At 38.4% G+C, this 27,987-nt stretch overlaps 2 protein-coding genes across 2 annotated transcripts; both read right to left on the bottom strand.

Moving 5' to 3' along the window:
• Window positions 1-73: 73 nt before the first annotated feature.
• LOC307053060 (kininogen-1-like) lies at window positions 74-27,907 on the bottom strand (the record flags this gene model as incomplete). Its single annotated transcript, XM_079704306.1, has 11 exons — window positions 74-204; window positions 2,215-2,292; window positions 3,659-3,745; window positions 3,864-3,971; window positions 9,302-9,474; window positions 10,350-10,434; window positions 20,079-20,186; window positions 21,312-21,484; window positions 24,465-24,549; window positions 25,374-25,484; window positions 27,716-27,907. 11 exons carry the CDS (start codon window positions 27,905-27,907, stop codon window positions 124-126), a joined length of 1,281 nt encoding a protein of 426 aa, XP_079560432.1. The 3' UTR covers window positions 74-123.
• LOC307053150 (kininogen-2-like) lies at window positions 1,471-1,980 on the bottom strand (the record flags this gene model as incomplete). Its single annotated transcript, XM_079704462.1, has 1 exon — window positions 1,471-1,980. A coding segment is annotated over one exon (510 nt), but the record flags the coding sequence as incomplete, so codon positions are not given.
• Window positions 27,908-27,987: the final 80 nt, after the last annotated feature.

Below are 27,987 nucleotides of genomic sequence, written 5' to 3' on the forward strand. Positions count from 1 at the left end.
CAGAGGGATAAAATGGCATTCTTCTCTATTTAAATTCTATCCCATCTTCTTGTCCTTCCACGCAGGGCTGCTGACAGAGGTTGTCGGGGCAACTGTGCCAGGTGTGGAGATTCTGCCCACCGGTCAATTGACCTCACTCTCAGATGCTGGCTCTGCCCCTGTCTCTTGAGGTCGGCCCTTGTACTCGCAAGACTTTATGTGTCTCTGTAAGTATAGTAAAACTCCATTAATCTGATGTTATCATGCAAAAAGAGAAAAGTGAAGCCACCAGTTGACAAGATGAGACTTTTTCCTGACATCATAGGTTCTTTATTTGCAAGTACAGATAATATTTGAAATGAAATAAAAACTCAGAGGCTCAAATGCATCCAATAAATTGAAGGAGCAGTGACACATTCATCCACAAGTGAGTGTTGCTGTATAAAGCCCTATCTGTTTCCCTAGGCAAAAGCACAGCAAGGGTTATAAAATATATGCCTCCTTCACATTATCAGGCAATTAAAGATAATCATATTATTCTCTTTTGCAAAGTCCATACACTTCAATGTTGTAGCAAAAAAAATAATGCAATTATAAAGTGAGGCTAGAGAGGAATTTCTCATAAAATTCCTGTAAGTATAGTAAACAAAATTTACGTCACATCTCGTGATATTCCCTTATCAATCCTTAAAAAAAGATTTCCTTAAGCAGACCTGCCTTTGTATTACTTTTTCTGCTTTCCATCCTTATCATTAAACTCAGAGCTACTAAACACTAAGGATTACTCAATCTAGCCCTGGCAACATATAAACAAACAGAAAACTCCTATTTGAAAGCGCTGTTGCAAAGCACAGTTAATGGGTAAACAGAAATTACTGACTTATAAGAAACACTCTCACCCAGAAGGAGAATTATCAGAATAGCTTTGTCAAGTGGGAGTAACTGTTTAATATAACTAGCCCATCTTGGAAACAGAAAGTCAATTAATTTACTTTCTCTCTCCTGCCTTTGGCCAGTCTGTCTTTCTCTCTTGTCCCTCTTTGACCTCTGGAGGATTTTATTATTTTTTTTCCCCCATTAAGAAGTTCAGCATTCAGTCTCTTGACTTCCCTTATTTTCACATGTGGTCAGGGCACAGATGTCACAGTTTATTCAAAATGTCAAGAATCTTTGTATGAAAATTGATGACGTACGTTTTAAGGTACACATTCGTTATCAGAAAAGCAAATTGCAGTAGGCCACAAGTCACATTAGTTTGTCCATTTTCTGTGCTAGTTGAGAAAACTTGTGAGGAAGACTCAGAAAGGAGTTTGAATTCTGTGCACAGCTTTATGTCATCCGTAGAGATTGGTGGTGTCCCCATTAGGAGTCTCACCATTTCTCTCTAGGCTGTTCTGAACGTTCATGGTCTTAGTTGTACTATATCAGGATATTTGGACAATGGGGAGAGGGGATGATGAGATGTTAAAGAAATATCCGTGGCTGCATAAATTAATAAAGAGCATCAGAGAGACTGAAATCATGAAATTCTTTCATTTCTACAGTTGGATTCACTCTATTAACTGGCTTCCAGGGGCGTCCAGGACATTTGGGGGAAGTTGTTTCCGGAAAATCTGGAATCAATTTAAATGCAAGGCTATTTGGCTCTATCTGGATGTCAGGGATCCAATCATCATCACTCTCTGTGGGAGGCGGTAGTGTATTAGGCATCACAGTTGCAAGGAGATCTGAGTCCTGAAAGTCAGGAAAGGTATTGGCTACACCTGGTTGGGCTAGGGAAGGGAGGGGTGTTGGCCCTTCTGTCTTCTTTTGTATCTGTGAAGAAGAGGTAGTATTGTCTTCATAAAAATTTGCCAAATACTCTGTTCTCCAACCATTTTGCTTTCCATTGTTTTTTCCTTTATTTTTATGTTTTCTGTGGCCATGACCATGCTTATGTCCATGGGCTAGGCCATGTCCCCTTTGATGTCCATGACCCCTTTGGTGCCCATGGCCAAGACCATGACCGCTTTGGTGCCCATGGCCAAGACCATGACCCCTTTGGTGCCCATGGCCAAGATCATGACTCCTTCGGTGTCCATGGCCTTGGTCATGCTCATGTTTATGGCCATGGCTAAGGCCATGTTTTATTTGTTTTCCATGGCCCCAGCCATGCCCATGAGTGGGTCCTTGTTCTTTTCCTGAATCCCTCTCTTCATCTTGTACAGGTGCCAGGAAAGTGTGGGGTGGACTTACGATTGTTCCTTCTTTAGTTTTCTCCACTTGTACTGATCGGAAAGGTGAAAAACCTGGAGGCCTTTTCATCAGTGAGGTCTAAACAGGAGATATTAAGATGAATGCATTACTGTGAAAACCACACTATCAAAGAAGAAAGAAGGGACAGGGACCTGGCAATGTTATCTCAGTTTACAGTGGGTCATGTCTTTGCCAGATTTTAAGTACTATATTATAATAATAATCCAAAAAGGATGAAAATGGATAACATTTTTTCCTTTTTGGATTGATTTTACAATTTGTAGATATTGATTATTTTTCTTAATAATACTCTAAACTAGAGAATTTTTTATTTATCTGGAAAAACTGGATGGTTAACTACATAATCTCTAGGGTACTTTCTAAGCCTATGATTCTGTAAAGCCATGGCACATTACTTCTTAGTTGATGCTATTTCTATTAGCACAATTACTGCTTTTATCCAAAAAGAATGGAATACATAGGCAGCATATACCACAATCACTCTGTTGAATTGAAACACATTAGAATATATATGTTCATAAGCTTGAAACACAGCCTTTGTATAATGTTTGTATTAGAGTATATACATACCTACACATGGCAAAAACCTAAATGAGAACAAAGGGAGCGGAGGCAACTTGCATTGAAGATACGGATTTGTGGATTGTTTCTACCTACACTTTCACTACCTATAAGGACGTGGCAGTCAGAGGCACTGTTTGGTGATGCAAAGAGCATGGTCTTTGAAGTCAAACAAGCCAGACCCTACTAGTTACCAGCATCATGGTGAACAGCGTGGGCTCTGATTTGACCTAGATTTGAATCCGAGCACCACTAGCTTCACTTTCCTCATATGTAAAATAGGAATGATAAAAGCACCTGCCTCATAGAGTTGTCAGGAGGAACATATGTGTCAGGTCCTCAGTACAGTGCCTGGGAGGGAGAAAGCACTTGAGAACGTTATTATTCACTTTAGGACTTTAGCATCTTTGTAATTTTTAGTGTCTCAACCTTGACAGGGAGGGAAGTATTACTTACCTCCCAGGGTTCTTTTAAGAATTAAAAAAATGATGCAAACTAATGCTTCTCAAACTTGAATATGGGTATGACTCCCTTGGTGACTGTGTTAAAATTCAGCTTTTGATTCAGGAAATGTGGAGTGGAGTATGAGACCTGTGTTTCTCCCAAGCTCCTTGGATGTGCTTCACTAAGAGAGCCTGTGGACCCATGGGGCACTGACAGTGTCTGAGAAGTGATTAAGAGGACTGCTGCTCTCCTTTCTAGTCATAAAAAAAAAAGAGATCAGCACAGAAATGTGAGAGTCCTCCCCATTTTAAAAAGATAGTCTCCCAATTCACTTAAATAGTGGTTCATTTTCAACCCCAAAATATGATTTTTCAGAATGAGCATAACTAACCCAAACCAACTGTAATTAAAATCATACCTGTCCAAGTGATTGACAGTTGACAGTAGGGTGAATTTTTTTCTCCCAAGGTACCACGTAAACATCAGCTTTACATTTTAGAATTAGCTATCCATGAAAACAGAAGCCAAAAGAGAGAACAGTGTTATTCATGAGATACATAAACAAGCACAAAACATCATATAGGTTTCCAGGAAATAAGTAAGATGGTTGCGTTACTACTCACACTATGTTTATTGATCTCACAACTTTTGGTCAACTCTTCATTACTTTCCTTAGAACATGTGGTTTCCCTGGCCATGAACACAATAGAGTATTTTTTTCCAGCTACCACCTGGAAAATGAATTAGTACAAAATAGGAGCTTAATTAACACTGTGTAATAAATCATATATTTTACCATAGGGCTGTTAGGGAAGAATATTGAAATTTTAATTATACATTGACCAAATGAGAGCTACACTCAAAAAGCACAAATATTTGACAACAAAACTTTGTTTGTATGCATGTTAAAATATTTGGCTATTGGTTGGGCTCATTTCCTTTTCTAAATGGGAAAAGAAAACCAGGCTATAATTTTTATTTTTATATTTTTCTGAGTTTTATTGTTTAGCAGCTGCAAAATTCACTAGTAATTCTAAGCCTCAAGTCATAATATATAGACTCTAAGAAGAGTAGGAAGTAAAACTTAAACATTTCCTTTAAACACAAACTTATTGTCCTGCCAAGTCTTGAATCAGAGAAATACTGAGTTAGTACCACTATAGAAATTATGTGTATTAAATTATGTGAATAGGAAAATTATTTGGATTTCTAGCTCGCTTCTCTGAGTTTTTTAATATTAAGAAATTATTTTAACCTCTAGCACTCCAGCAATATTTTTAATCATTATACAATGTTGTCTTCTGTTAACATTTGTGGCCCAATTTTTTCCTTTTTTTTTTGGTCTAGAAGAGGCACAGTTTATTTATTTAAAAAGTAAAAATCATTGTGTGTGTGTGTGTTTTTTTTTTAATACACTGACTTCAACAAAATCCCAAGCACAGTTTTTTTTTTAAAGCCTTACAGCCTTTATATACTTGAAAAACACACTTTATAAAATATCTTAAAATTATATATATAAATTTAAAAGTTAGGGACTTCCCTGGTGGCGCAGTGGTTAAGAATCTGCCTGCCAGGGCAGGGGACATGGGTTCGATCCCTGATCTGGGAAGATTCCCACATGCCGTGGAGCAACTAAGCCCATGTGCCACAACTACTGAAGCCCACGTGCCTACAGCCCGTGCTCTTCAACAAGAGAAGCCACCACAATGAGAAGCCCACGCACCGCAACGGAGACCCAACACAACCCCCCCCACCAAAAAAAAAGTTAGTTGATATGGCTCAATTTTCAGGCTAAGTTATTCAGTATTTCATTCTAGGATTTAAATGTGTGTGTGTGTGTGTGTGTGTGTGTGTGTGTGTGTGTGTGTGTGTGTTATGGACTGAATGTATCCCTCCCAAATGCATATATTGAAGGCCTAACCTCCAAGGTGATGGTATTAGAAGGTGGAGCCTTTGGTAGGCAGCTAGGTTTAGATAAAGTCATGATGGTGGGGCCCCCATGATGGGATTAGTGACCTTATAAGAGAGAGACTAGACCCCGTTCTCTCTCTGAAATATGAGGACACAGTGAGAAGGCAGCCATCTGCAAGCCAAGAAGACAGTCCTCACCAGGGAAACAAACTGGCTGGTTTTTGGACTTTCCAGCCTCTGGAACTGTAAGAAATAAACTGCTGTTGTTTGTCACCTAGTCTATGGTATTTTGTTATGGCCGCCTCAGCAGACTAACACTGTGTGTGTGTGTGTGTGTGTGTTTAATATTAAGTAGTTATCAAAAAGAATATATCACATATATCTGTTGGCCTGGAAGGTTGACCATTATTGAAAAAATAAAGTTATAGGGTGATAGTATAATCCCATTTTTGTAAAAGCAAATCATAACAGTCCTTCCGATCTCTTTATGTTTTTTAAAAGCATGGAGAAATTATGGTGGGAGGAGGATGAGGAGAGCAAAGAGTCACAGGAAGAACTAAACTCCTCCTCTACACTTTCTGGCATCATTTTGCTTGGTAAGCACAGTTAAATTTTTAGGACAAATTTAATAATTACCTTTTAAAACTCCAGATATGTATAAGTTGGGCAGGAAGGTTTGAAAAGTGTTTTAGAGTCTATACTTAGGTGATCATGAATTTTGTTGCTTATTTCAGAGTATACTTTAATCCATTTTGTTTGACATTACAGTTGATCAATGTGATGTCACCTAAGAAATCTGACAATATATGACACAAACTGCAGCTGTTGGCTCAACACTATTCCGGGTCCAGAGGGGAGGAATAAAGTAGACCTAATAACATCTTCTGTTCGAGGGCCTCAAGATTGCATCCATATTGCCAGTCTTACCAGAAGTCTTCCCTGTTTAAGCCCATCCTGCCCAAGTTTTGTTTTTAAGGCAGAGAACACTATGTAGCAATGTAAGTTCCAAATGCATTAAAACATTTAAATTAAAGAAATAAGCTAGAAAGATATAAAAAACATTCATCAGTTCTCAGGATGATGAAGGCTTTTTGTAGGTGAAAAGCAGAGGAAGGAACCAGGAGGAAGGGAAAAATGTCTAAATTTGACTAGGCAAAAATGAAAACTGATTCTCAAAAGTCACCATAAGTAAAGTAAAAAGGGTAAACTGGGAAGAATATGATGTAGGGTCAATGTGACCAATATTTAGTGTTGGTCATAGAAAGCCCAACACTAAAAAACTGGACAAAGGACATGACCAGATCTTTTGGAGAAGTTAAAATTGTCATTAATCCTGAAAAAAGTTTACCTTCATTAATAACCAAGGACACGTACGTTAAAAAACAATGCAACATCATTTTTAACCTTGCGCGTTGGCAAAGATGAGAAATAGCGATGACACCTGGTGTCGGCCAGGTGTGGGAAACATGCAGCTTCAATCACTGATGGTAGGAATATAATTCAGATCAAGACCATCAACCAGTGTCTTCCACCCAGGTGGTGTGAATGTAAATTGGCATAATTGCAAATCACTTGGTGATAAGTCTTAGACATCCACATATTCCTTGACATTTCTAGGACTTTGTCAAAGGAAAAATCCTAATGTGCACACACAGATCCTTGAAGTGTGCTCATCTGTGCAGAGGCAGGGAGGGACATTGACAGCAGCTGGGACAGAGGCAGTAGGGACACAGCAAAATGAACGGTATATAACAGAAATCGCAACCATTCACATGTGCAAACGAAGGATTTAAGAAATGTTTGGTGTCTGAAATATGAAACCAACCTGGAATGGACATCCACCCAAATAGAACTAAACATGAGAAGCCAAGGCAAGACTAAAATTGTAAAACAAATCTAGCAATTTGGCAAATTGGTCATTTGGAGATTGGCTATTGCAAATTCATTATGGTAAGTTGATTTCCAATAATAATAAATTGGCTGCTTCCACTAAGGCTGCCTTGAGTAACCAAATTGCTCCCTTTACATGCAAAAATCAATAAAGAGTCACCTCTTAAAAGTAAATTTGAAATTCTCACAATATTCCAGATTAATTTGGCAAGTGAAGGGATGTCATTCCCTTTCAATTCGTAGCATAATCTATTGTGGTTCCCCTTGCACTCTTAGCGTAAACAAACACACACCCATTCTAGTGTGTTGACTAATTCACAGAAAGAACTGTGACTACCAAGGCTAGTAGTTCACGCTTGAGAATGAATGGTTCTCTCCTGACAGTAACTCTCTGACATGCAATATATGGTGGAGTACAAGATTGTTCCTGCATCCTTAGGAATAAAGGAATTTCACAGAAAAGCAGAAATATAGAGTGAGAAGAAAAGCTGACAAAGACAGGAGTAGTATGGATTGGTAACTCCTTCAAGTAAGCTTAATGTGGGTCATGTGTCAGTGAAATCAGGGAGAGGAGTTAGCGACCGGGACAGGAATAAGTGCCTGAGTAGGAGAGAGATCAAGTGTCAGTTTTATTTTAATACAGTTTGTTTAGGTCCTTTTTTCCCCCAGTTATAAAACTACTACAGGAAACAAGAAAGATGAAAATAAACAGCCCATTGTGCCATTACCTAAAAGCTACCACTATGAATAATCCGAGGTATTTGTTTCTTTTCAGTATTGTTTCCTGTACTGTTTAATTTTTGGTTTTTATTTTATTTTTTTTTTAGGCTGCACAGTGTGGCATGCAGGATCTTAGTTCCCTGACCAGGGATTGAACCCGTGCCATCTGCAGTGGAAGCTCGGAGTATTAACCACTGGACCACCAGGGAAGGCCCTAAACTTTTTAAAATAACACAACTGAGTACAGAATGTTTATTCAATTTTATGGCCTCTTTTTTTTTTTTTTTTTACTGAAGTATAGCTGATTTACAATGTTGTGTTAATTTCTGCTGTACAGCAAAATGATTCAGTTATACATATATATACATTCTTTCTCATATTCTTTTGCATTATGCTTTATCACAGGATATTGAATATAGTTCCCTGGGTATGGCCTGTTTTTTCGCTGCATATTATAACATAAGCATTTTCCACATCAAGAACTTCTCACAAAAATGATTTAAAATTGCTGCTTAATATTCCATTGTATAAATATACCAGACATCATCTGATCATGTCTATATTACTGATCATTTTTATGGTTTACTTTTCTTGCTTTTGTAGTTAGAGCTGCAATGAATATCATTGTATTTAAAGACTCCTTCTATTTTAGATTTCTAGAAATTCAATTACTTAGCCAGAATTATAAACTTATTTTTAGTGAGATTTTCTTCGTATTGATAGATTATAAAAATCATCTTGGTTTGCTATAGGAGTTTGGTTCTACTTTGATTACTTTTTTTAGCTTGTATTTAGGGAAGCCCGTTTTGAGGTTCCATAAAAGGAATTGTCCATGAATACATCGGTCATAGGCTATTGGAGTTAGAAGGGATTTGGGCTCTTCTAATCCAGCCACTCATTTTACAGATGCTGTGTGATTTTGAATGACTGCCCAGGATCACCTGGGATGAAAGTGGTGGATGCTGTGGCAGAGCTGACTCTCCTGACCTCCAGACCAGGATACTCCTTATCCTCTATTGACAGGCATGGACAGGAGAGATGAATCCCCCAGAGGGTACAATTGTAGGAGAGAATGACACCCCAGGCAGGGAACAAATGACATGAAGATGAATGTGTGAAGAGAGCCTGGGGGACGATTGGCTGATGTGGCTGAGCACAAGGCATTAAGTGATGTTATAATGAGAGAAGAGTCTAGAAAGGCAGAGGATAAGTCTTGCTTTTCCTAGCCCTGAATTTTATTAATTATATATATAAAATCATTGCTAATATTTATATAGCACTTTAGATTTTGAAAAGTGATTGACATACATTATCTTTTTTAACCCTCACCGTAGTCCTTTACGGATAAAAGAGACAATATTTTAAATGATTTGTCCAAGATCACACACCAAGCATGCAGCGAGGTTGGGACCTGAAATACAAGTCTACCAAATCCCATTCACCAGGTATACTGTTTCCCAATCCAGAGCCAAGATCAGTGGCAAAATTAGTAAGCAATTTGAAATAGATAATCACTATTTTTGTAGCATAATTTACAGACCTGCACTGTTGCTTTTTCCACAGTGTCAATCTTGAAATAGAAGGTTCCATTATTCTCTACATTAAGCTTTGCGATGGAATGATTCAGAGGCTCCTCCAGCTCTGGGCTGTTGACAGGTATAGATATGGGGCAGCCAGCACAAATCCTGGTGGGTGGTTGTACAAAATCCTCCCCTGAAAGAGGCAGGTTTTATATCAGCTTGTGCACTTATGGAGCCGTCTAGCCCAGTATTGTACCTTTCCCACATGTGATCCAGCATCCATTTATAGAGGGCCACGTGGCAGCCCAAGGCCCAGCAGTGAGTGGGTGGAGGTTGCCTGTCAGACCTCCAACTTACTGTCTTTCCTCTCTTCCTCTCCTAAGAGCCAAGTGTGTTTAGGGAAACTTTCAATCAGAAGGTGTTAGTTAGTGACAATCAATAGGCCGCATTTTTCTTAAGTTTTTGCATTTTTAATGGAAACTGTAAAAAGCAATGCTTAACGTAAAGGAATGATTTTCTAGTGGGAAAATTTTAAATCCTATGATTCTGGTGAGCAGGCAACTTCCGTAATGCTTTATATTGTACAATGTATACAACTATCTTCCAAATATGAGAAAAGCCAACTCTTGGTATAAGAAATACTGACTTGACCTTAAACTTGCACTATCGCCCTTTCCCCACATTAAAACATGCAAGGGAAAAAGCCTTTAATTGAAAGGATTTTATTCTGAGTAGTTAAAAATGAGATACAGCTTCCCCAATTCACAATATCTGATGCAGGGACAGCCTGTATACAAGAAAGACCAGCTGACATATCTGAAGGCTAGCTTTGCCCAGAAAACATACATTTTCCCTTCTGTCACCATATTCCCTTCTGTCACTTGCTGAGCAATCTCAGCTTCACCTGTTGCAGCACAGCAGGGCAGAGATGGGGCACAGTGTTCCTAGTAAGGTCTGTGGGTCATGTAGATTTTGTGGCATATCATGGGAACCAAAGCACAATATCTATGGAAAGATTTAGCCAGTTGTCTGGGACCAATGTGAGCACCAATACGTATCATCCTGTACCTGGATAAAGGTCACATTTCTGCGAGAAGGAAGCAATTCTTAGCTGGATATCCACGTATGCTTTATCTGTACATTCACCGATATTCTGTTTTTTAAAAAGCATATAAGAGCATAAATTAAAAACGTTTTTAAGAATCTTTAAACGACTAGTAAAATTAAAAATAGGATGTTGACTTTGCAAATCATCACATAGAAAAAAACAAAACATAGTCTATTTTCAAAAGATAGAATAAGAAACAATGAAAAAGTAGCGCCAACAACAAATACATACACACAAACACACAGAAACATGAAAAAAGATGACAAGAATATCTAATGTAGAAATAATAGCCATACAAGTGAATGGGTAACATTTTCTTTTAGCAAGACAAGGACTTTCAGATTAGGTTAAAACCAAAATCAGTGTACTATATCTTCAAGAATAATAGCATATAATAAAAAAGATAAAGAAAGATTAAATATAATGGATGAGCAAAGCCACAAGAAGCAAATATGAACAAAAAAGGAGCTAGAGTATTATTAATACTGGACAAAGTAAAATTCAAGGTAACAACTCATAAAGGTAAAAGAAAGATAATTTTATTTTTATCTAAAAGCATGGAATCAAAATGCATAAAGCAGAAAACATATATAAATAGAATAGAAATGGATAAAAATAATTGTGCTGGGAAACTCCAATATATAACTATTATACAACAGGCAAAATGTATAAAAAATAAATAAGGTCATAAATGACTTGAATAACATAATAAAGATTTGTTGAAATGGTATTCTCATATGATACACACAATTTAAAATGATACTCTCATAAGTATGATGCAAATAATATTTCTAATTGCTTTTATACTAGGTTACAAGAAAGTCTCAATAAATTTTGCAACTTGAAAACAATACAGGCCATGTTCTTTGACCTTAGCACCACAATGAAACAAAAAAACCTCCCTAAAAATTAATAACATAAGTTTAAACAAACAAAAAGTACTTGGAAAAATAAACACACTTTCCTAACTAAAATCTTCATTGATAAGGAAAATAATAAAAAAACAAACTGAGAAAAATGAGAATTCCACATGTTGCCAGGGCAGCACTCAGATTTAACTCCTGGCTTTATACACTTCCACAATTTAAAAAGAGAGGCAAAAATCATCAAAACAACCCCAACCTCAGTGTTTACCTCAAGAAGTTAGAACAAGAAGAGCAATAAACAGCCTTAAGGAAAACAAGAAGGAGGAAACAATAAAAATAAAAGCAAAACTGGTGAATTAGAAAACAGAAAGCACTAGCATTAATAAATAAATCCAAATAATCATTCGTGGGTTAAGGAAAAAATATCAAATGCATAAAAAAGGAAACCTAACAAAGTATACAGAGAAATGTAAAAATATAAGAGAATATTATGAACAAGTGTATGCTAATTTAAATCTCAAAGAAAGACACTATTCTGGAAAACTATAAATAACCAACACTGACTTAAGAACAAGAAGATAACTTGAATGGACCAATGGCTAAAGAAGAAATGGAGAATGCTATTACTACTCTCAATTTACATCCCTCCAAACAGCATAGATGTTTTATAGATGAATAATTTTAAAAATTAAAGAAATATATACTGTATTTACATGCTATATAAACCATTTCTGAATATAGAAAAACTACCCAATCATTCTATAAAATTATATTCTGGATACCAAAACCTTAAAAAATAGAATGCACACACAAACACACACCCAGAAAACTGTTACACCACTTTCACTTATAAATGTATACGTAGACTTCTTAACTAAACTAGGAATAGAACCCAAATGCATATTTAAAGAATAATTAATACTAAACAAGTAGAGTTTAGTTTAGGAATCTAAAGATTACTATTAGGAAAGTTGTCAAAACAGCATAGATTAAATTAGAAAAATATGATATTTCAATACATATTCTAAAGCATTTGCTAAATTCAACACCAATTCCTTATTTAAAAACAAAACAAAACTCTTTAAAGAGGAGGAATGTAAGGATGTTTCCTTAACATGAGGAAGAATATCTACCGGGATCCCACAGCAATATTATACATAACGACAAAATTCTAGAGGCTTTCTCAATAAAATCAGGAATAAAACATGAATTTGTGTGATCACCACTATTTCAAAAAATATCTCTGAAAATTTGGGTCAATTCATTGAGACATGAAACAAAAAAATAAACATTGGAAAAGAGGAGATAGTATTATTTGCCTAAGGTATTATTATAGATCTAGAACAATCAAAAGAATCAATGAAAAGACATTAGAGTTAATCAGAGAGTTCACTAAAGTTTCTGGATATAAGGTAAGTGAATCAAAATGTATACATTTGTATATAACAATAACTTATTTAAAAGAGAATGAAAGGAAAAGAAAAAAAAGGATTTAATTCCTAATAACAATAACCAAAAACAACAAAACAAAACCTAGTAATAACTTTAGTGAGCATTGTTCTGAATATATTTAAGAAAATAACACAACTTTAGAAATATAAAATAAAACTTGACTACATAGAGATGTATAACAAGTTCTTGATTAAAAAGACTAAATATAGTACATATGCCAATTCCTCAAATTAATTTAGAAATGTAATGCAATTCCAATCTACGTGACAGTGTAAGTTTTTCTTCCACACCTCTTCTAAGATTGGTTTTAAAGATATAAACACTAGAATAATAAATCATGTATTCAAACTTACTATGAAGCTATGGCTGTTAAAATACGGTAGTGTTGGTACAAAAACAGAGAACAGATTTTTTGTAAGAAATTATTATGGGATAAAGTTTGTTGCAAATTTTGTGGAAGAAAAGGCTGTTAAGGTATCTGGTTATTCTCTTGAAAAAATCAAGTTAGATACCTCACAAGATACATCAAAATTAATTCCATATAGTTTCAAAAGCTATATTTAAAAATACTGACCATAGACAAACTAGAAAAAAAAAACATATAGTGACTGCTGAGCAAGTTGTAGAAAGATTCAAAAAGAAAATATTGATAGATTTGGTCACCTATAAACATAAACTATTTGTAAGTCAGAAATACCATAATGAAAACTAAAAAGTAAATAAATGAGAAAATATGACAAAACACTGATACCTTTAATATATAAATACTATTTCTAAGTCATTAAGATTTATCCCAAAAAGAAATGGGCAAAGGATATAGAAGACAATTCATAAATTCAACCCATAAATTTCTAATGAATGTATGAAAATATAATGCTTAAATAAATGCATATTAACTACGTTGTTGATTGAGAAAATAAAAACTAAAAATGTTTTTGTCTCTGAAATTAGCTGAGTTAAAAAAATACTTAATTCTATCAAGGGTAAACATGGCTGATGGAATATAAATTGGTGCATTTAGCAGTTAACCTATATATATATCAAGAGTTTTAAGAGTTTTCATACAATTTTATACTCTGTGTAAAGCCAGGACTTTATTCTGAGAAAAAAAAATGCCAAACAGAAATAGCTTTATTCTAAAAGATGTTTGGTGAGTTATTAATTATAATAAAAATGGAAACAACCCATTTTCTTGGTGGGTTTTGAACAAATGACCAAAAATAGGAAAGTAATTTAAAAAATAATCTATGGTATCTTCACTAGGATATTAAAAGTTATTTTTAAGGTTTATCAAGAGTTCTAATGACATAGAAGAATTCTTAGGTGAAAAAAATGTAGCATGTAAAATAAATACAACTACAAAAAGACAAAAAAAAATCACTCAAAATTCCCCATATTCCCCACCAAAAAAGAAAAGAGGGAAATACGTTCAGATAACTTTGGGTGTTTGGGTGTGTGGTGCAACATTATTATTTTTTCTTTGTTTCTGCATTGTCTTGAAGCTTTCTATAAATGTATAGTTCCAATAAAGGAACACACATATAAGAAATGTACTCCAATAAAGATGTTAAAAAAAAAAAGTCATGTTCTTTAAAGATACAGGGAATACCACACTTATAGTGCCTTAATTTTGGATGGGGAGAAGGATGCTGGAGATAGCTCAGAAGTTCTCAGTATTATTAGCACATTTGGTTTACCTGAGAAACTTTTAGATCATCTGACTCCAGGGACTCACCCCAGACCAATTAAATAAGAATGTCTAGTATGGTACTGGCACAAAAATAGAAATATATATCAATGGAACAGTATAGAAAGCCCAGAGATAAACCCACACACATATGGTCACCTTATCTTTGATAAAGGAGGCAAGAATACACAATGGAGAAAAGACAGCCTCTTCAATAAATGGTGCTGGGAAAACTGGACAGCTACATGTAAAAGAATGAAATTAGAACACTCCCTAACATCATACACAAATATAAACTCAAAATGGATTAAAGACCTAAATGTAAGGCCAGACACTATCAAACTCTTAGAGGAAAACATAGGCAGAACACTCTATGACATACATCACAGCAGATTCTTTTTGACCCACCTCCTCGAGAAATGGAAATAAAAACAAAAATAAACAAATGGGACCTAATGAAACTTCAAAGCTTTTGCACAGCAAAGGAAACCATAAACAAGATGAAAAAACAACCCTCAGAATGGGAGAAAATATTTGCAAATGAAGCAACTGACAAAGGATTAATCTCTAAAATTTACAAGCAGCTCATGCAGCTCAATATCAAAAAAAAAACAAACAACCCAATCCAAAAATGGGCAGAAGACCTAAACAGACATTTCTCCAAAGAAGATATACAGATTGCCAACAAACAAACGAAAGAATGCTCAACATCATTAATCATTAGAGAAATGCAAATCAAAACTACAATGCGGTATCATCTCACACCAGTCAGAATGGCCATCATCAAAAAATCTACAAACAATAAATGCTGGAGAGGGTGTGGAGAAAAGGGAACCCTCATACACTGTTGGTGGGAATGTAAATTGATACAGCCACTATGGAGAACATGGAGGTTCTTATGGAGGTTCCTTAAAAAACTAAAACTAGAACTACCATATGACCCAGCAATCTTACAACTGGGCATATACCCTGAGAAAACCATAATTCAAAAAGAGTCATGTACCAAAATGTTCACTGCGGCTCTATTTACAATAGCCAGGAGATGGAAACAACCTAAGTGCCCATCATCGGATGAATGGATAAAGAAGATGTGGCACAGATATACAATAGAATATTACTCAGCCATAAAAAGAAATGAAATTGAGCTATTTGTAATGAGGTGGATGGACCTACAGTCTGTCATACAGAGTGAAGTAAGTCAGAAGGAGAAAGACAAATACCATATGCTGACACATATATATGGAATTTAAGAAAAAAAAATGTCATGAAGAACCTAGGGGTAAGACAGGAATAAAGACACAGACCTACTAGAGAATGGACTTGAGGACATGGGGAGGGGGAAGGGTAAGCTGTGACAAAGTGAGAGAGTGGCATGGACATATATACACTAACAAACGTAAAATAGATAGCTAGTGGGAAGCAGCCGCATAGCACAGGGAGATCAGCTCGGTGCTTTGTGACCACCTAGAGGGGTGGGATAGGGAGGGTGGGAGGGAGGGAGACACAAGAGGGAGAGGGAAGAGATATGGGAACATATGTATATGTATAACTGATTCACTTTGTTATAAAGCAATTATACTCCAATAAAGATGTAAAAAAAAGAGTCATGTACCACAACGTTCTATTTACAGCTCTATTTACAATAGCCAGGACATGGAAGCAACCTAAGTGTCCATCAACAGATGAATGGATAAAGAAGATGTGGCACATATATATACAATGGAATATTACTCAGCCATAAAAAGAAATGAAATTGAGTTATTTGTAGTGAGGTGGGTGGACCTAGAGACTGTCATACAGAGTGAAGTAAGTCAGAAAGAGAAAAACAAATACTGTATGTTAACACATATATATGGAATCTAACAACAACAACAAATGGTCATGAAGAACCTAGGGGCGATACAGGAATAAAGACGCCGACCTACTAGAGAATGGACTTGAGGACACAGGGAAGGGGAAGGGTAAGCTGGGACAAAGTGAGAGTGTGGCATGGACTTATATATACTACCAAATGTAAAATAGATAGCTAGTGGAAAGCAGTCGCATAGCACAGGGAGATCAGCTCGGTGCTTTGTGACCACCTAGAGGGGTGCGATAGGGAAGGTGGGAGGGAGGGAGCCGCAAGAGGGAAGAGATATGGGGATATATGTGTATGTATAACTGATTCACTTTGTTATAAAGCAGAAACTAACATACCATTGTAAAGCAATTATACTCCAATAAAAATGTAAAAAAAAAAGACTTAAATGTTCAGTATGTACACTTTGGATGCTGCAACTAAAAAAAATAAAAATCAGAATGTCTGGGGGAGTGATCTGGGAATAGGTGTTTTTTAAATCTAGGCTAGTGCTTCTAAGGTGCAACATGCCCTGAGAACTACGTAGGAAAACCCTTAAATCAGTGCTTTCCAAACTTTAATGTGCAGATGAATCACCTGAGAACCTTGTTAATATGCAGATTCTGATTCAGTAGCTATGGGTGGAGTTGAGATTCTACTTTGCTAAGAAGCTCCCTGGTGATGCTAATGCTGCTGGTCCATGGACCACACTTTGAATAGCAAGGTCTTAAATCTTACCAATTGTGGGCAAAATATTTCATTTATATTTCATGTCCTTTAATAACTGTAACAACTCTGTGATATAGGTGCTATTATTCTTCACGATTTTACAAATGAGGAAGTGAAGGCTCAGAAAAGTTACACCAAATCTGATTGGCTTTGTGACTCCAACCAGCCTTTGCAACTCTCTGTGTTGCAAAGAGAAAACTGGGGGTTTATAAACAGATGCAGCAAGATTAAAGCTAGATAACATTTAGGCCTATATAACCTCAAATGGCTAAGCATAAAAAACAGAAGATGTTAATAGATGCTTAAAAGGCCAGACTCAACTCAACCTGACAAAATTAAATAGTGGCTAGAACCTATGTGTTTAGAGGGTTCCTCTCTCTCTCTCTTTCTCTTATACTATTTTTAAAAATTCTGGTAAAATATATATAATATAACCATCATAACCATTTTTAAGTGTATAATTCAGGGCCATTTATTACATTCACAGTGCTGTACAACCATCTCTATCCATGTACTATCTATTTCCAATAGTTTTCATCACCCCAGACACAAATTCTGCAACCATTAAGCAAAAAATCTCCATTCTCCCTCTTCCCAGCCCCTGGTAAACTCTAACCTACTTTTTGTCTCTATGAATTTGTGTATGTTGGATAGTTCATATAAGTGAAATCATATACTGGTTGTCCTTTTGTGTCTGGCTTATTTCACTTAACATTTTCAAGGTTCATACATGTTGTAGCATATATCAGAATTCCATTCCTTTCTATGGCTAAAGAATTGTTATATACATGTCACATTGTGTTTATGCATTCCTCTATCGATGAACATTTGGGTTGTTTTCCACCTTTGGCTATTGTGAATAATGCTGTAATGAATATTGGCATATAAGTATCTTTTTGAGTCCCTGTTTTAAATTCTTTGGGGTATATATCTAGGAGTATAATTGCTAGGTCATATGGTAATTCTACATTTAACTTTTCGAGGAACTGCCATACAGTTCTCCACAATGACTGCATGATTTTACATTTCCATCAGAAATGTACAAAAGTTCCAATTTTTCCACATCCTCCCCAATACTTGGCATTTTACAATGTTAAAAAATTATAGCCATCCTCTAGGTGTGAAGTAGCATCTCATTTGTGGTCTATATTTACATTCCCCCTGATGGCTAATGCTGTTGAGTACTTTTCATGTGCTTTTTGACCATTCGTATGACTTTTTTAGAGAAATGTCCATTTAAGTTGTTTGCCCATTTAAAAATTTTGTTGTTGCACTGTGGAAGTTTTTTATATATTCAACATATTAAGCCCTTTTCAGATATATGATTTGCATATATTTTCTCCCATTCTGTGGATTGTCTTTTCACTCTCTTAATAGTGTCCTTTTTACTTTTTCCCCCCCCATTTATGAAACAAACACATGCTTGATTAGAAACATTGGGAAGTATTGAAGAGTTCCAAAAAGTATAAAAAATCAGAAAAAGCAGCTATAGTTCCAACTGAAAGTTAACCATATTTTATATTTTGGCATATTTGTTTTTCATCACTTTTTATATTTACATTTACTTTATGTACCTGAGTAAATCCGTATGTGTAATTTTGTACCGTGCTTTTTTTGTTTTTTACTTAACATACTGTAACCATTTTACTAGGTCACTAAAATTTCTGCAAACATAATTTTAATGGCTGCACATATTCTACTGTATGGCTATACTGTAATTTGCTTAACCATTCCATATGTTGAAAATATGTTATTTTTAATATTTTCCTGCTAATAAAAAGTCAAAATTAACATCTTGCTGCCTGGATTTCTCAGTTTCTTCCCATATAATGGACTTTGAGAAGTAGAATGACTAGGTCAGCGGTCCCCAACCTTTCTGGCACTAGGGACCGGTTTCGTGGAAGACAATTTTTCCACAGATGGTAGGGGGTGGTGGGGTGGGGGAGATGGTTCAGGCAGTAACGTGAGCGATGGGGAGCAATGGGGAGCAATGGGGAGCGGTGGGGAGCGGTGGGGAGCCAAGGGGAGCCATGGGCAGCTGTGAGGAGCAATGGGGAGCCATGGGGAGTGATGGGGAGCCGTGGGGAGCCATGGGGAGTGATGGGGAGTGATGGGGAGCCGTGGGGAGCCGTGGGGAGTGGTGGGGAGTGGTGAGGAGCAATGGGGAGCCGTGGGGAGCCATGGGGAGTGATGGGGAGTGATGGGGAGCCGTGGGGAGCCGTGGGGAGCAGTGGGGAGTGGTGAGGAGCAATGGGGAGCCGTGGGGAGCCATGGGGAGTGATGGGGAGTGATGGGGAGTGATGGGGAGCCGTGGGGAGCCGTGGGGAGCCGTGGGGAGCCATGGGGAGCGGTGGGGAGCCGTGGGGAGCGGCAGATGAAGCTTCGCTCACTCGCCCGCAGCTCCCCTCCTGCTGTGTGGCCCAGTTCCTAACAGGCCTCAAACCGGTACCGGTCCACGGCCCAGGGGTTGGAGACCCCTGGACTAGATGAAGGGACTTGCAGCCACCCCTTGTTTAAAGCACAGCCTTCTGCTAAAATGCAAATAGCCCTGGGAAGGTCATCATGCCTTATCATCTTAACATGCACTAACTCCTGCCACCTTGAGATGCTCTCTTTTAACATAATTTTGGTTCAGGTAATAAGATATCATCCTGGAAAGGGCCACTGAGGGAGAGAGACGCAGGATGTACTTATTAAAGATAAAAGTAGGGGAGGGAAGGTGAAAGAACAAGCAGAGACAAGTTGGAAGTGAAGGATTATCCTGGGTAGAGCTCGGGAGCCTTGTAAGGACATTGAGCACATGGGGAGGAAAGGAGACAGGAAAGCGTGAAGACATGAAAAGACAAACTTGACCGTGGCATCATTTTGTCTCAGGCTATTCCTAGCCCCTGGTTATATCTGTAAGTGCTTATTGCCAGATGTACAGACTCTGACCAGCTGGGTAAGCAGCTTGACCAATGACGTGAACTGTCGAGTTCCAAGTGAAAGTGAATGTGAGCTGCGTATGTCATCAAAAATTTTACTGACCGAGTCTTCCTCCACAGCTGAGAGTTCCCACACCTGTAAATACTGGACACAAAACGCTTAGAACTTTATGATTAGATTTTAGCCTACTTACGCCATTTGAAAGGGACTTGCAGTCTGGAGTTAAGAATAGAAAATTCTCCTTGGAACAATTAGTCTGCACAATTGAGTAAGTAATTTCATAGTTCCATCCAGCCACCACCTGAAACGATTTTGGATTGAATATTTAAAGGGCAGTTTAAACATAATTCACAGTGTCAGGAGGAGCTTAGAATACTGCCTGACATTTCATAAGTGCTCAAAAATACACACTATTATTATTACTAGGCAAAAGTCATTACTGAATAAATATTGAGCACATTATGACTCTCACACCCTTCAGCACAACACACACACACACACACACAGCTACACATCTGAAAATGAAAAGCAATTTATAGATGGACTTACTGTATTTCCTTAAGTAAGACCTAGCAATATTTCCTCTGCCAGGCAACAGGAAAAAAATGATCTGTTGAATTTTGTAAAATATTAATAATGCTTTTCTAGATGGATAAAGAAAACTTTGGAGCTGGAGTGGCCTTGACCAGTAGGTCCTTAGGTTCCCAGACTGCCAGACAACAAGATTTCTCCTGCTTTATCTGGGGTGGGTCCCACTCTGATAGCTGGATATTGACAGAACTGAGTACAGCATGCATCTTGCATGAAGGCAAGTCGGAAGGTCAATTAAAAGCAGGAAATGCTACTGACCAAAGTGGGTCCCTCATAATTAGAGGCTGAAATCCAAGGGGCCCAGTCAGCTGCCAGTAAAGTCTTCATGAACTGAGGCAACGGAAAGACCAGATTTACAAGTATTTGCTTTTTTCTCTGCTGACACAGAAACCATAATTTAGAGGGTACCCAGCAAGCTTTGCCAACTTTTTAAGGTACAATTTAATATTGGGAGGCCATATTTGCCTCATAATAGTTAGGTGATGAGAGAGTCTTCTTAAAACCCTAAGGCCAGAATGACTTTTCTATTTCACCATCTCTAGGAGGACATGCAATGCTGACCACCCATTCATTAAAAACAAATCTCCCAGGAAGGTGGTCTGATTAGGCTCCCTTTCCCCATTTACATACTGCAGTATCCAAATCATTGTGCCTGAAGAGAAAGCCTTTGCCTCCTGAGCTAGTCGTATGAGAACATGAAAGAGTTCCTCACCACCACCTGTGGAATCATATGTTTTCCTCGGCCAAAGGTTTATTTTAGGTAATGAAACCCTAAACCATAAAGATCTAACAAATTTTAACAATACTATGACATGGGAAAAATTAAAGAACAAACCTGTCTTTGGGCCCTTTTTACTTCTTTAAGATCAAAGAGGTGGGGGTGATTGGTGTTGTTGTTAAAGTGTTCAATGGCGTGTCTCAGAACAGGTTCCAAGTCGGGGCTTTCGGTTGATATGGGGTGCAGGCAGCCAAGGCAGTCGTACTGGGCTGTCACCACGGGGCCCTCGGCTTGACAAAGAAAGAGCAAGCAAAAGGGCAGCATTAACAAGCAAATCCTGCATTCACATACATTGCCCTAAATAAGTCAGATAATTTGGAAGGCCCTGATAAGCAAACTTTCCAGTAAGTCCTAGTATGCACTGGAAAAAGAGAACACAAGACTGAATGATAGGGAAGACCTGTCGTTCACTTAGGGACATCTTATATGCATCCTATTGTGCATAATTATTTTAAATTTATTTTAAAGTCATTTTAAATTACAGAAGTGATACACGAATTTATCCTCATAAGAATTAAAACATTACAGATGCATTTTTATTTCTTTTTCAGTGTTAACCAAAGCTCCTTGAAGCTGGGAGCAGGGTGTAATACATTTTGTATCAATTCAATCCAACAAACATGTATTTCGCACCTGCTATAACATGCCCTGTGTTGAGCATGGCTGTGTGGATGCATTAATTCGTTAGTAATGGTCACTGCCATGAAGGAGTGGGGCAAAGTCAAGGGGGAGAGACCGAACTGGAGATGGATGATTTCAGTATAATTCAGCAAGAGCTTGGAAAGGCAGGAGCCCAGAGTGAGCCCAGGGAAGCCTTTCCTGAGGAGAACAGGATGATCTAAGAAGGGTGAAGAGCAGTCAAGGTCAACCTCTCAAAACAGGGTGTGAGGCCTGAGGAGAATGGAGGGATGACTCCTGAGGAAGAAGGATGAGGCAGGGACCGTGTTGTACACACATCTTAACCAGAGCTTATAGCAGGAGGCAGGGAGGGGTGGTTTGAAGTGTGAGCAGTCTGAAGAGAGGCCTCTGCTGTGGAGTCTGGGCTGTGCTCTGTAGGCAGGGATTCCTAACTATTTTCCTGGGTCATAGGCTCCTTTGATGACCCTAATGTAAGCTATGGCGCCCTCTCCTGGAAGATGCACATACTCACAACCTTCTCCACTTCTGGGCATTCCTAGACCCTCTGAGGTGAATTAAGAATGGTCCCCGGTAAGAATGCGGAGCCACCGAATGGGTTTTAATAAAATGATGTAAAATATTTTAAAAAGGAGAGAGTCTGTGTTAAATCACCACTGTTCATGACACACAGCCTTGACTCCCTGGTCAGTAGTAGTACATGTGGCAAAAAGGGGAAGAAATGAAGGAGTCCTGGGCCCCTTGGCCCCGGGGCTCTCACAGCCCGAGGATGTAAGATCCCCCAGTCAGCAGTTCAACGCAACCCCCCTTGCAACTGTTTCTCGGCATTCTCTCCATAAGTTTGTGTCAGGAAATGACACACTCTGTGACTATTCATAGCTTTCCCCCCTCCTCTCCTTGTAGAAGTTAGGTTGAATCAGGGTAATGGGCAAAGTTAAAAAACTAGAGGGAAATAAATAAATAAATACTGTTGAAATAATATTTACATTTTTTCCAAGAAAAATATACAGACCCTTTGAATAAAATTGTTTCTAAGATGGTTTCTGTTAAAAACAAACAAACAAACAAACAAAAACTAGAGGGGATGACATGGGAAAGATGAGAGAATTACTGATGGGAAAACAAAACAAAAAAAGATGAACACAGGAGGTAAAAGGGAGAGATGGAGAAAAGCCCAGAAGCTGGTTTGCCTGACCTCAAGGGCAGCTCCCACTGGTGTAGGGGAAGCGATGGAGCAGCCTTTGAGGGTGAGATGAGCAGGGAAAGATGCAAACTCAGTTTTTCTGGGTGACAATGATTTTCCACCCTGCCTCAACATTGCCAGAGAGATTTTTAAATTAAAATGTTTCAAATTTTGAATTCTGAAACATATCTGGCCAAAAAGTTTTCAGATAAGAGATTGTGGACCTAGCACTAATTTCTGAAGGTGTGGCAAAGAGCTTTTTCTCTCATGGTACATAATGTGCTCTGCTCTGGATAATGTTAAAATGTGCTTACGAGATGGAGTTCTTCAGCCAAATAATAAAAAGCTACCCCTATCAAAAGATTTTAATTACTTGTGATTTCTGTTTTGGACTATTTTACTTTGAATGCAACTTCTTGCAGGAATGGAAACTCAAGGGATGTAGTTTTTGTGGGTACCATATAGAGGATTAAGGCTGGAAGAGAAGGATCACTACTACAGTGGGGTTCAATAGCATGGCTGAAGATGCTGTTCTGGAGCTCATGTACAAAAACGCTATCTTGCAGAAGGCCAGTTCCAGGATGGCTTTTGTGACTGACTTCACATAGACGTGCCCATCCTTCTGTATGTGGCACCTCTGCCACAAGAGGGAAGGAGCTAACAGTAGTCACCTGTTGATAGGTTTCTCCATACTTAGATTCTAAAGGAATATTGTTTATGGAGGGTCTATTCCACCAACTCTGCTAACTGCTAGCTGTGGGGTCTTGGACAAGATATTTGACTGCTGTGGGCCTGTTTCCTTATCTGTGAACTGGGGATATTAACATTTGCCTCATAGAGGTGTTGTAAGGAATAGATATGTTAATACACATGAAGTGATTAGAACTGTGGCTGGTAATAAGGGCTCAATAAATGTTAGCTATTATTACCTTTACCTTAATTATCATTAATACATTATTATGATTACATCTTCAGGTGTATCATCTAGTTTCATTCTAAACAACTGTGCAAAGTGGGAATTACTGTGATCTCCTTTTATAGGTAAGGAAAAGGAAAGCCAAGAAGGTGAGAGCTTTGAAAGCTTCCAGGCCAGATCTGACCTCAAAGCCTGTGCTACTCTCACTCTAGGACGCTGCCTACAGTTGAAGCCAGTTCTGTGTCTTCTCATCCTTTTGCACACACCTAATACAATGCTGCTCTTGAGGAAGAGAATCAGGATAGCGCCGAGGGGCGTGAGGCCCCACCTCAGGACTCTGCCGCTCCACCCCTCCAGCGCCCCCACAAGGCTGCAAGTGGTATCGCCACTGCTGCCCTCTGGGAAAGAGGGGTCTGGTGCCACACAGAAGAGGTTCATTTTTCCCCAGGGCAGCACCACCAGGCACAGCAGCTACCTGGAGTAATCTGGCAGGTCTGGGTAGCCACGGAGAACTTCATATTCCCCCTCTTCGCCACCGTCGCTGTGCATTCCCCTGTAGCCTAAGAATAAGAAGGGAAAAAAAGGATTAAAAAAAAAGATATATCTTAATCTTTCAGATAAAATCCACCTAGTACTATTGCTAAATACGGCTTTCCTTTTTAAACCCTTGTCAAGGGCTTCCCTGGTGGCACAGTGGTTGAGAGTCCGCCTGCCGGTGCAGGGGACGCGGGTTCGTCCCCTGGTCCAGCAGGATACCACATGCCGCGGACGGGAGGATCCCACATGCTGCGGAGCGGCTGGGCCCGTGAGCCATGGCCGCTGAGCCTGCGCGTCTGGAGCCTGTGCTCCGCAACGGGAGAGGCCACAGCAGTGAGAGGCCCGCGTACCACACACACACACACACAAAAACAACCTTGTCAAGATTTTTTTTTTCTAGCAGAGTTTTGAGACACAAGAATGAATGTTTTGCAGCCTAATCATTATTTTATACAAGCCACTGATATTCGTGAAATACTGGAGGAAAGGCAGTTTAAATGGCGAGGTTTTAGAGTACGAATCTTTGTTTTGAGCCCCGGAGATATTTCTATTTCATCAAGATGCACACAGTGCCTGAGAACCAGCCTGCTAAACTGTCCTCTTGATTTACCTTTCAATTTCAGTGTTCAAACTGCATACAGGAAGCCAGGGTTTTGACATTGAAGAGGTGGCTCCCTGGACTGGGAGGAGAATGGCTTGCTTACTGACAGGTACCATCACAGTCTCCCTCAATTACGGCCCAGCAAGAAGCTGTGCTGTGCCAGGGCAGGGTAGGCGTTAGGTTAAGACAGCCCTTGGTAAACTTGGCCGAGAAAACTGGAGGCTCGGAAACTGTCAACACACTCACAGCTTGTGCAGAGTCATCGTAGTCACAATCCTGCCAGGTTTTGTCACTTTGAACAGGACAGTCGCCCTCCTTGATTTGGTACTTGAAGGAATAAAACGTATCAGGATCATCCTGAAAAACAGCAAACAAAGATACGTACGGTTCATCTAACTGACCCAAGAGCAAATCATTTGAGTGGGATCTGGTGCAGTTATATTTGATCTTGATTTGATTCAATTAAGGCAAAAACATTTATTAAAAATATTGAAAGTTTATAAATATTTACTTGGAGGAATGTTCATAATATACTATTTACAAGTATATATATATTTAAATTATAAAATAGATCCATAGTTTTAGCCCATTTTTGTAGAAACCAATTTATATGTAAATATATATAAAAAAATTTTTTTAAGTCTGGAAAATTATGCAGCAAAGCTGTTAAAATGTGTGTCTTTCAGTGGTGGGAGTACAGTTCTCTTTCACTTTCTTCTTTCAACAAACATTCCTGAATTGTCTATTTTTTTGAACAAACATATATTATTTTTACAGTTAGAAAACAAACCAGAAGCCTTTTTTTCATTAAAAAAAAAAAGTAACAGTTATCTGGATGGGAGGAATAATTATGGGTAATTTTAGTATTTTTATTGGCATTGTTTTGTTTTCTATTTAGTATAGCATGACATGAAATAATAAATTAAACTTGTAAAGTATAAAGGTGCTGACTTAGATGAGCCTTCAGATGCAACGTCCTGGTGTGTCAGAACAGCAAGGGACCTCAGAGGGGATGTTGTCCATCTTCTCAGTTTGCAGGTGAGAGAAAGGAGGCCCCAGGTAGATGGCATATGCCTTAGGCAGCCTCCCCACCTTGAAAAGGCAGAGCCAGCTCCGGATGGCAGGTCTCCTGACTCGCCAGGCAGTGCTCTCTCCACAGTGTTTGCATTTGGGAGATGATGGAATCAGATAAGATAGACTCCAAGGTTCCGTCCAGGTCTCAGATTTTAATAAAACCTAAGTGGTCATGGTACAGGCAGTCCCCACACAGCAAGGTAGAGATAAAGAGTGATTCTATGGACATTTTAGAATAAAAAACCACATTTACCATGGATGTCTGCCAATAAAGACTACAACCATACTAGAGAACACTAGGACTCACAGGACTGCACAAGTTTGTGAAACAGAAAGGCCGGACTTTCAGAAAACAAATAAACAAAAACATATCTACTGGGCTTTTTCCTTTTTCCTTATCATATCAAATACCTGGGGTTTTTTTCCACCAAAGTAATTAATTGCTTAACTATCACAGAAACACAATGTTTTATAGTGAAATTCACTTAAACAAACTATTGAAAGATTTGTAATTCTTGAAGTCACATACCCTGTCAGGGTTTGTCTCCATCCTGAGTGCATCGATCAGTGATTTTAAAAAAGTGCTAAAAATCAAGTAGAACATGGCTGTTACCTTGATGCATTCAGCCACATGGACTTCATGGTAGGTATTTTGTCCAATGCAGTTGAACCAAGTTAATCTCATTTCTGACTCCTCTTAGACAAACCTTCCCTTTCCCCTGGCTTAATTGAGGTATAATTGACAAATAAAAATTGTATATATTTAAAGTGTACAATCTGATGAATTGATACACATGTATATTGTGCAATGATTACCACAAACAAGCTAATTAATACACCCATCACCTCACATACTTATATTTTTGTGGTGAGAATACTTAAGATCTAGGCTTTCAACAAATTTCAAGTGTACAATAAAGTATTATTAGCTATAATCACCACACTCTATATTAGATCCCCAGGACCTATTCATCTTATAACTGAAAGTTTGCACCCTTTGGCCAGCGTCTCCCCATTTCCCCCACCTCCCAGTCCCTGGCAATCGCCATTCTACTTTCTGTGTCTGTGAGTTTGAACTTTTAGACTCCACACATAAGTGAGATCATATCATACTTGTTAGATGTACCCCTTTAAGAACCCGCTTCCCACCTGAGGTCTGGAGGTCTTCATATTTTTGTCTAGGACTGGTCACCCAGTAAATCCTCCTGCTGCAACCTGACCGAGTTCCTGGATTCTCCCACTCTGCACAGTCCCTTTAAAATTTCTCCATCTACCTTTGTTTCATTTCACCCTAGGATATGCTGCTCTGATCACCCAGGACTAGTCATACCTTTCCCTTCACCCTCAGGCCAGAGAATGGTGTTGGTCTTTTCTAAGAGCTGTAAGCTTCCCTTTGATTATCAGTTCTTTGGTGATTGGGGTGCGTGTGTGTGTGTGTGCACGCGTGTGAGGCCTGGGCTCCAAGTGACAGCACAAATCCCCAGTGACCTCAAGGTTAAACACAGCTCACTCACCGTCCTGATGACCTCAGTTACGCGGTACAATACAAATTGGTTGCCACTTTTGTTCCCACTGTTATATTTCTTCAGAGCAGTGTCCACAGCTTGAAATACATCCTGGTCGTTGCAGTCGATTTCTTGCGAGGACTCCTGGGTTAAAGTTGGTAGCAGCCTGGAGCAAAGAAAAAGGATGGTGATTAATTTCATGATTTAAGTCTCCCTCTGGGAGTTTCACCAAGAATTGGGAGCCAATTAAGATGCTGATTTTAACTCTCTTCAGCCTCTAT

This window comes from Hyperoodon ampullatus (genome assembly GCF_949752795.1).
Source record: "Hyperoodon ampullatus genome assembly, chromosome: 5".
In the NCBI taxonomy this organism is placed as follows: domain Eukaryota; kingdom Metazoa; phylum Chordata; class Mammalia; order Artiodactyla; family Ziphiidae; genus Hyperoodon; species Hyperoodon ampullatus.